This window comes from Salmo salar, chromosome 10 (genome assembly GCF_965601325.2).
Source record: "Salmo salar chromosome 10, fSalSal1, whole genome shotgun sequence".
Taxonomy (NCBI): Eukaryota; Metazoa; Chordata; class Actinopteri; order Salmoniformes; family Salmonidae; genus Salmo; species Salmo salar.
Window position 1 is genome coordinate 76,800,691 of NC_138300.1, and position 10,726 is coordinate 76,811,416.

General features: G+C 44.3%; 1 protein-coding gene across 1 annotated transcript; it reads right to left on the reverse strand.

Moving 5' to 3' along the window:
- Positions 1-275: 275 nt before the first annotated feature.
- LOC106561061 (chromosome ssa10 C11orf16 homolog) lies at positions 276-9,287 on the reverse strand. The gene is made up of 8 exons (XM_014124670.3): positions 9,112-9,287; positions 8,592-8,805; positions 5,934-6,308; positions 2,906-3,027; positions 2,346-2,505; positions 1,845-2,097; positions 1,048-1,641; positions 276-886 (listed from the first exon to the last, which is right to left on the reverse strand). Exons 2-8 carry the CDS (start codon positions 8,802-8,804, stop codon positions 669-671), a joined length of 1,935 nt encoding a protein of 644 aa, XP_013980145.1. The 5' UTR covers position 8,805; positions 9,112-9,287; the 3' UTR covers positions 276-668.
- Positions 9,288-10,726: the final 1,439 nt, after the last annotated feature.

Here is a 10,726-nt window from a genome sequence, read left to right on the forward strand (position 1 = left end):
CAATTATGGTAATTTGCTGTTAAATGGGGAGGTGCAAAAACATTCGTTTTTCACATTTTTAATTTGCTCCATGGCAAGGTGGCCAAGTGTAGGGTCGTCACTAGTTAACACAGCCATAAACCCTGTCTATTTCTACATTTTATTTTCTTTAAAATCAGATTTTAAACTGAATTCTCATATTAACCTTAACCACACTGCTAACCTTAGCCTAACCATAACCTTAAAGACCAAAAGGTTCATTTTCTTTTTGTTTTCATGAATTTGTACAACGTAGCCCAATTTGGACTTTTTTATTTAGTGGAAACCCAAGTTTAGGCTACAAAGAAAAGCTGTTTGGCCCTCAGACAACTCGCAAATAGGAATATTAGGTAGGTAATGTTTAATTAAAACCCAGCCCTGAAATGAAACGTAGGCTGGAAGTAATTTGCATGTCATCTCCATAGGAAAAGACACCTAAGACTCACGGAAACATCTGAAGTCGCACATTTGGTTCTGGCACTTCAAGGCCAAATATATCACACACTGACTAAAACTATGACTTATTGACTTACACCGTTGTGCAACATCATGGGTAAGCTCTGGCCATAGTCTTTCAGCTCAAATGTGTATTTCTACTTGTGTGGGTGTTTTTAAGACCCAACAAGATTCATCTTCAATAGTCAAAACCATCATGTATAAACACCTGGGATTGTGTTGCCAGCGGTTAACTGCAGTTTCGTTTTGGGACGAGGTTTGGAGTCTGTCAGGCCAAACACATCCCTGATGGTCACCCTCTTCTCACAGCCAGGAAGTGGCTGAAACATGGAGCTGTGATTGGGTGAGCCACTGATCTCGACGTCAGGGTAGCTGATTTTCATAGACTGGAATTTTCCCCTTGGTACTTTCTCTGAAAAATATGTATGGTGTAAACATGCATGTTTTTCTTTTGGTTTGTTTAATCATCAGTTTTGCGTTATTCTGCTTTTCCAATATACAGTTATTTTCAACAAGCCCAGAAGCAAGATGTGCATAAAGAAACACACATTTTTAGCTGAGTATACTCAATACCTGGTTGCCTGTGCTGTGGCTCTGGATGGCTTCTCCTCCAGTACCTCCAGGCAGGTCGGCCGTGTTCTGGCCCCAGCTTGTCCAGGGGAGAGGGCCCTGTGCTGGCCAATGGGCTGACAGACCTTTCCCCTATGGCCCCTGCTTCCTCATCACCCGACAGGGATGAAGAGGATGAAGATGATGTCTCATGTTTGACCTCTTTAGTTTCCTTGAGCTCTCCCAACTGGAGGTCCACCTTCTTCTCTAGCTCTGCCCTGTCTTGCCGCTTTTTCCTCTCTAGCCCCTCCCTCTCTCTCAGGCCATGCACATGAGTAGGCGGAACTCTCAGTGGCCACCATGGCTGCATGATTGGACAATGGCATGGTCCACCTGCTGATGGACAGCACTGTGTTCCAGTGCAGTACAGATAGGGAGCCCACATGGTGCTTTGGACGTGGAGCAAATTGTCATTGCAGCATGGCGGCAGAGGAATTTGCTGGAGCTCCCTGACGATCCGCTCATGGTGAGATGCAGGGATCCACACAGCTAGATCCCCAGGCACCTGCATCAGCCTACCATTCCACAGCAGCACCTGGAGCCCCTTCCCACTCTCTACTGCAAGGGCAAATACAGACCTCAGCTTAGAGTGCAACGTATAATATAGTGCCACACACTGGTCTTCTATGCAGCCTCTACTTTGAGCATTACTGATCTGAAAGGGGTGAAACATCTGTCATAGTTCTCATATCCAGAGTCATGACTCTTTCACAGCGGGAGACAATGTAATAGTCAACCCTTCTGATCAAACCGCACCTTACCTGTCACTGAATCTCGTGTCTCCATTCCGGAGACCACTCTCCCCGGACCGTATCTCCTCAGGTCAGGTTCCCACGGGGACAACACTGCATCCCCAGGGACCAGACAGTGTGTGTGGGCCTGAGTGTGGTTCAGCATGTCTGGAGAGCAGACTAGCTGCTGTTGCTGGGACATCCTCATAGCGTGACCGTCTCCCCCTTCGGGTCTCCTCGTCCCCGGCCTGTCAAACTCAACCACGTACACTCCTCTTCGACCCTGGGGGACAGAAGAAAATACATTTTTGCTCACGGCATGGCATCGGGAGGCAAGGAACCAAGCTCAATGAAGCATTGACACATACAGTATATTCACTGGTAGGCTAAAGATAGAAACCCAACATCTTACATAAGCCTCTCATGGTGTTTGGTGCTTTCATTTTTGAATGATATTGTGCTTAGGTGATATGATAATATATTCAAAATCCTTTAAAAGATGACATGCATGAAGGGATATCTGCTTGTTACCTGGACTAGCTGCGTTACAGTGCCCAAGTAGTAAAGGCCATCCAGCTCCCTCCTGGCCAACACACGGCAGCCTGGGAGAAACTCTGTGCTGCATAGGGACAGGGCCCTCCCTGACAACACACAGCTACTAACTGGACAGAAGGGATTACCAAGCATACACCTGCAGCACAACCACAATAAATATATGTATTTTGCCTCAGTGGGAACCAGACTGCATAGATGTAGCCAATAACATGTCTATCCACATCCTGTACGTAAATGCTTAGATACTGTACATAAATCCTGTCCGTAAATGCTTAGATACTGTACACACAATAGACAAATTGTCCAGAAAGGGTTGATTATTTTGTGGTTATAGCAGTGGTTTACTAGCCTGGGTACCAGTCTGTTTAGCTAATATTCAACTCCTTGTACTCTGTGTGATGTGCCAAAGTGTGTTGAGCATGATGAGTGGAATGTTAGCTAAACAGACTGGTATCCAGGCTAGTGGTTTACAATCCCAGTGTATACAGTGCATTCCGTATGTAGCTGTTTGAAATTTGGTAATCCAGGAGACCAACCTGAGAGGAGATAAGGGCAGTAAAGGCTGCAGTGGAACAACAGAGGTGGACTGACTGCAGGACTTCACTGGAGAACAGGTCGGCACTGAGGACTGGCTCTCTGCAGTGTACAATGGGATCACCTGGAAGCACACACCCAAGACTTTCATCATAACTCTCCCTATTCAATCTTTTTTCTTTTTGTGACTTAAATTTAGAGATTTGGGAATTCACATTCCTTGTTAAATTCAAGCCTTTTTCTGAACCAGCTCACCAGTGTTTGTTATAGATGTAACAGTTGCTAATGTGTTAAAAAATAATAATAATCTGGCTCTACAGATTCATGACCGGCCACAAACAACAGGTACGCTACCAAGACAGCCTCTAAGACTGGCAGGAGCTGGTGGGAGGTGTGTGCTCAAGGAACTCTTCTGGGCCCTCTCATCTTCCTATCAGTCATTGACAGCACAGCACAGATGTCAGCAGTATGTGGAAACACACTATTTGGCCAAAAAGTATGTGGACACCCCTTCAAACTGACAGGTGTATAAAATCGAGCACACAGCCATGCAATCTCCATAGACAAACACTGCCAGTAGAGCTCAGTGATTTTCAACATGGCACCGTCATAGGATGCCACCTTTCCAACAAGTCAGTTCATCAAATTTCTGCCCTGCTCGAGATGCCCCGGTCAACTGTAAGTGCTGTTATTGTGAAGTGGAAACGTCTAGGAGCAACAGCGGATCAGCTGCGAAGTCACACGAGCTCAGAACGGGACTGCCGAGTGCTGAAGCGCATAAAAATAGTCTGTCCTCAGTTGCAACACACTATCGAGTTCCAAACTGCCTCTGGAAGCAACCTCAGCACAATAACTGTTCGTCGGAAGCTTCATGAAATGGGTTTCCGGGCCTCCTGAGTGGTGCAGTGGTATAAGGCACTGCATCGCAGTTGCTAGCTGTGCCACTAGAGATCCTGGTTCAAGTCCAGGCTCTGTCCCAGCAGGCTGCGACCGGGAGAACCATGGGGCGGCACACAATTGGCCCAGCGTCGTCCGGGTTAGGGGAGGGTTTTTCCGGCAGGGATGTCCTTGTCCCATTGCACTCTAGCGACTCCTGTGGCGGGCCGGGCGCATGCACGCTGATACGGTCGCCAGGTGTACAGTGTTTCCTCCGACACATTGGTGTGGCTGGCGTCCGGGTTAAGCGGGCATTGTGTCAAGAAGCAGTGTGGCTTGGCTTGGTTGAGTCGTGTTTCGGAGGACGCATGGCTCTCGACCTTCGCCTCTCCCAAGTCCGTACCGGAGTTGCAGCGATGAGACAAGACTAACTACCAATTGGATACCACGAAATTGGGGAGAAAAAGAGGTAAAAGTATTTTAAAAAAAGGTTTCCATGGGCAAGCAGCCGCACACAAGCCTAAGATCACCATGCACAATGCCAAGCATTGGCTGGAGTGGTGTAAAGCTCGCCGCCATTGGACTCTAGAGCAGAGGACACGCGTTCTCTGGAGTGTTGAATCACGCTTCACTATCTGGCAGTCCTATGGAAGAATCTGGGTTTGGAGGATGCCAGGCGAACGCTACCTGCCCGATTGCATAGTGCCATCTTAATTAATGCTACAGCATACAATGACATTCTAGACGATTCTGTGCTTCCAACTTCATGGCAACAGTTTGGGGAAGGCCCTTTTCTGTTTCAGCATGACAATGCCCGTTCTGTATGGACCTCGCACAAAGCGAGGTCCATACAGAAATGTTTTGTCGAGATCGGCCTGCACAGAGCCCAGAGCCCTGACCTCAACCCCATCTGCGAGCCACGCCGACTGCGAGCCACACCTAATCGCCCAACATCAGTGCCAGACCTCAGTAATGCTCTTGTGGCTGAATGGAAGCAAGTCCCCCGCAGCAATGTTCCAACATCTAGTGGAAAGCCTACCCAGAAGAGTGGAGGCTGTTATTGCAGCAAAGGGGGGACCAACTCCGTACTAATGCCCATGATTTTGGAATGAAATGTTCGACAAGCAGGTGTCCACATACCTTTGGTCATGTATTGTATGTTGATGATCTAAATCTGAGCCACTCCATGTACAACAGGAAACATCAGCACACCACAGCAGGCTCTTAACAACTTCGACACATGGGTTCAAGCAAGCAGAATGTCACTGAACCCTGTCAAGTGCAAGGTCCTATCAATAACCTTCACAAGAAATCCACCCAGTCCCGTGCCCTTTCCGGATTGAGGGCCAGAATCTCAAAGTGCTGTTAAGACTTTATGGGTAATAGTACAAAAGGACTTATAATGGGGCGAGCAGGTTGCTACTACGGTCATCAAGAGCAATAAAAAAAAAGTATCCTTCCGCCTCATAAAGGTTCCATGTGTTACAGGAAGACCTTGTGAGCATTTACACTGGCTACAGTACTTATGCCCCACCCTGGAGTGTGCCGCTCCCGCTTGGCACAGCTCACTGACCCAGGCCCAGTCTGATAACCTGGAGCATATTCAGAAGAGCGCATGCCACTACAGTATCCTGCACTACTCCGGCTTAATTAAAGAAGGACACCGACTTCGCTGTCAGCCTCCTAAAATCTCAATTCAGAGACTGGCTACCCCCTGACTGAAACACAGTGACAGGCAGGAACACCCGCAGCCAAAACCAACTGACTATACCAGAGTCTAGAACTGAACACTACATGAGGTCACCAAACCCATATTTCTGCTCATTAATGAATGAGTCTCTTTAAGACCGCAGGACATTTATAATAAACATTTTTTAACTAGTATTTTATTTATTTATTTGCTCTTATCGATTAATATTTTGTATGCTCATGGATTCAAATGTGTATTGACTGCTATATGAGTGTAATAATAACGAACTTGGCTACTGTCTGAAATCACACTGACACAATGAAATCTGGTGGAGGTGACCTTCCTTCTACTAACCCCGACAATGACTAATTAATCAAGTAAGTGCTCAATGATGAGCAGTGGACACTCAAATTCATTAAGACTCAATCACTGTAAATGAATCACCAACTCTCATGGTCCCCCACCTGCTCTAATGCCCCATCCATCCCGACTGGGAGAACATAACAGCTCCCTCTTGTGGCGTGAGTCAGACACTGCATGAAGTCCTGAGTCCTGCCGTCCAGAGAGTTGCTGCTGCTGGGGTTATATAGCGACAGGTGGAACACATGGACTGGCCTCTCCCCTGCCATGGTTGACAGGGCCCGGAGGAGTTCCTCTGGGTGGTCAGGGAGACCGGTGGTGACAAGGTGGACGGTATGGCAGGCTGGGTCGCTGAAGGCTGTACTCAGGGCAGCCAGGAGGTCCCTACCTGGACTGGAGCTGAGGGAGTGAATCCAGGATAGAGCCTCGTAGACAGTGTCTGGAGCACAGGGCACCATGTGCTCAGACCAACGGGTTACCTAGGGTTGGGCAACATGGGACAACAATGGTAAAACCCAGGAAGGAATGTAAGGTGTTCATAATGCGTCAAAATGCTGAGCAAAATGTGACAAACCATTAGCCATACGCCAGGGTTGGGAAAAAGGTATTTTACTACAACTAGGTACTGAACCACTGCATTATCTTCCCTAAACACTCCTCACATGTAAAACACTCACATAGGCATACTAGTCACCACTAGCCGGCCTCCGCCCAGTACCCTGCCCTGAACTTAGTCACTGTCACTAGCCGGCAACCACCTGGTACTCTACACTGCATCTTAGAGACTGCTGCCCTATGTACATTTGAAGTCGGAAGTTTACATACACTTAGGTTGGAGTCACTAAAACTTTTTTTTCAACCACTCCACAAATTTCTTGTTAACAAACTATAGTTTTGGCAAGTCGGTTTGGACATCTACTTTGTGCATTACACAAGTAATTTTTTCAACAATCGTTTACAGACAGATTATTTCACTTATAATTAACTGTATCACAATTCCAGTAGGTCAGAAGTTTACATACACTAAGTTGACTGTGCCTTTAAACAGATTGGAAAATTCCAGAAAATGATGTCATGGCTTTAGAAGCGTCTGATAGGCTAATTGACATCGTTTGAGTCAATTGGAGGTCTACCTGTGGATGTATTTCAAGGCCTACCTTCAAACTCAAGCTCAGTGCCTCTTTGCTTGACATCATGGGAAAATCAAAAGAAATCAGCCAAGACCTCAGGAAAAAATTGTCGACCTCCAAGTCTGGTTCATCCTTGGGAGCAATTTCCAAATGCCTGAAGGTACCACGTTCATCTGTACAAACAATAGTACGCAAGTACAATACCGCTCAGGAAGGAGATGCATTCTGTCTCCTAGAGATTAACGTACTTTAGTGCGAAAAGTGCAAATCAATCCCAGAACAACAGCATAGGACCTTGTGAAGATACTGGAGGAAATGGGTACAAAAGTATCTATATCCACAGTAGAATGAGTCCTATATCGACATAACCTGAAAGGCCGCTCAGAAAGGAAGGAGCCACTGCTCCAAAACCGCCATAAAAAAATCCAGACTACGGTTTGCAACTGCACATGGGGACAAAGATTGTACTTTTTGGAGAAATGTCCTCTGGTCTGATGAAACAAAAATATAACTGTTTGGTCATAATGACCATCATTATGTTTGGAGGAAAAAGGGGGAGGCTTGCAAGCCAAAGAATCACCATCCCAACCGTGAAGCACGGAGGTGGCAGCATCATGTTGTGGGGGTGCTTTGCTGCATGAGGCACTGGTGCACTTCACAAAATAGATGGCATCATGAGGCAGGAAAATTATGTGCATATATTGCAGCAACATCTCAAGACATCAGTCAGGAAGTTAAAGCTTGGTCGCAAATGGGTCTTCCAAATGGACAATGACCCCAAGCATACTTCCAAAGTTGTGGCAAAATTGCTTAAGGACAACAAAGTCAAGGTATTGCAGTGGCTATCACAAAGCCCTGATCTCAATCCTATAGAAAATTTGTGGGCAGAACTGAAAAAGCGTGTGCGAGCAAGGAGGCCTACAAACCTGACTCAGTTACACTAGCTCTGTCAGGAGGAATGGGCCAAAATTCACCCAACTTATTGCGGGAAGCTTGTGGAAGGCTACCCAAAACAATTTAAAGGCAATGGTACCAAATACTAATTGAGTGTATGTAAACTTCTGACACACTGGGAATGTGATGAAAGAAATAAAAGCTGAAATAAATCATTCTCTCTACTATTATTCTGACATTTCACATTCTTAAAATAAAGTGGTGATCCTAACTGACCTAAGACAATTTTTACTTGGATTAAATGTCAGGAATTGTGAAAAACTGAGTTTAAATGTATTTGGCTAAGGTGTATGTAACCTTCCGACTTCAACTGTACATAGTCATTGAACACTGGTCACTTTAATAATGTTTACATACTGTTTTACCAACTTTATATGTATATACTGTGTTCTAGTCATAGAACTACTGCTGTACACACCTTTTCTATTCATGTACTGTCTACACACACCATCATATACATATTTATATTCCGGACTCTGACATTGCTCATTCTGATATTCCTTAGTTTCTTTATTTTTGAGATTTGTGTGTATTGTTTAGTATTATTGCACTGTTGGAGCTAGAAACATAAGTATTTTGCTGCACCTGCAATAACATCTTCAAAATATGTGTACGCGACCAATAACATTTGATTTGATGATATTGCTTACAGCATTAACATTGTGAGTTGTACAGTACCTTGTATGAGAAGCCTATGATATTGAAGAGCGAGTCTCTGAGGGACGCCTTGTTCAGCAGGGTCTGGATGAGCAGGCGCTTCACTGACCCCAGAGCAGTGCTCATGTCCTCTGAGGTGTCCAATACAAAGGACACATTCCTGTACCTCAGGCCCAGGAACAATGGAAGGAGCCTGCTGTGAGGCTCACCAGTTGACTGCGAGACAGACACCATCCTTGCCCAAGATGTCAAAGTATTAGTGAAGTAGAGGAAAAACAAAATACCTATTGAAATGTCTCATATTAGGCCTACATGTTGTGTATACTGTATCCTCAGTGTATAAGAGACCTGTAAACCAAGATCTGTAAACTAACAACGAAAGGAATAAATGAAGAGCTCCCACCTAAAACAATTCTGCAGTGACAGGGATGTTTTCCATATATGATTTAAAATATATATATTTAATTGAGGCAGAAATTAATTATACTTTCATTGTTATACGTTTAGGTGTTTAATAGTATCAAATGATAGGCTACTGTACCTCTGTGAATCCCCGAGAGTGTTCCTGCCTGTCTCTAGTCTGCAGATAGCCTCTAAACTCCATTGTTTACTTGAGTTACCATGGAGAGGTCTGGGTGAATGTTATCGTGGCCTCTTTGGGCTGCATAAGTGTCAATCAACTAGTGAAAGCTGAGTAGTCTGGTCTCAGATCTAGTGCTGCATAGCCAACTCCTAGGGTCTTTGTCACACGAACAAACATACGAGTTGCCTATACAGCACAAACAGATCTAGGATCAGGCTAAAAGCGATGAGATGATAGCGTTATATAACACAGACGTTACAACTTGGTTGCTTAGTCTTAAATTCAACATATGGCAAATATGTTGTGTCTCTGTGAAAAGGAAGCCCTGAGAGATTTGACTGGCCTGTGTTTGTCTTTGAGGATTGTGCTATCAAAGTAAAATACAGCCTTTATTGGCTTCATGTTAGGAGCCCCTGGATACTTCTTGGTCCCCCACCGACTCTTCTTGGGCACTTCAATTACGTGAAATGACCTTTAATTACTTTCTTAACTCACTTAGATTGACATTTCATGAGCATGGCTGCCAATGTTGAGTGTGTTTGATGTGTTAGATGTAGCACTCTAACGACGTCGCATCCATTTTAGAAAATGAGACCTTGTGTCAAATAAAAATATTACAAAAATAGAAAAAACATGAGTTCATCAGCTTTTATTTCTAAGTGCTGCCTTATTGCTACATACAAGTGATAAGAGACAGTGTACAGTAACTGTAACGTAATGACAGAATAAATAACTTCCACTTGGATTTCTTCACATTTGATTGTGTTACAAAGTGGGATTCAAATTGATTTATTTATCATTTCTTGCCAACAATCGACACAAAATTGTCTGCAATGTCAAAGTGGAAGAATGAATTGATATAGTCGTTGCATAAGTATTCAGCCACTTTGTTTAGGCAAGCCTAAATTAGTTCAGGAGTCAAATTTGGCTGAACAAATCACATAAATTACATGGACTCACTTAGTGTGAAATAATAGGGGTTGACATGATTTTTGAATGACTAACCCTTCCTCTGTCCCCCATACATACATCTGTAAGCTCCCTCATTCAAGTATTGAATTTCAAGTACAGACTACAAATACCAGGGAGCTATTTGAAAGCCTCATGAAGAAGGGCAGTGATTGGTAGATGGGTGAAAATAACAAATCAGACATTTCTTATCTTTTTAAGCATGGTCAAGTTAATTATTATGCTGTGGATTATATATTAAACCACCCAAACGCATTAAAGATACTGTCGTCCTTCTGAACTGAGCTGCAGGACAGTGATTTTAAAACAGCTACAGAGTTCAATGTCTGTAATGGTAGAAAACTGAGGATGGATCAAGAATATTGTAGTGACGCCGCAATAATGACCTAAATGACAATGAACACAAGGACAAATCGACATTGGAGTTGCTTATCAAGAAGACAGCGAATGTTCCTGAGTGGCCAAGTTACAGTTTTGACTTAAATCTGCTTAAAAATCAATGGCAAGACTTGAAAATTGCTGTCTGACCATGATCCCCAACATCTAGACAGAGCTTAAAAATGTATTTTTATAAAAATTGGCAAATATTCCACAATCCAGGTGT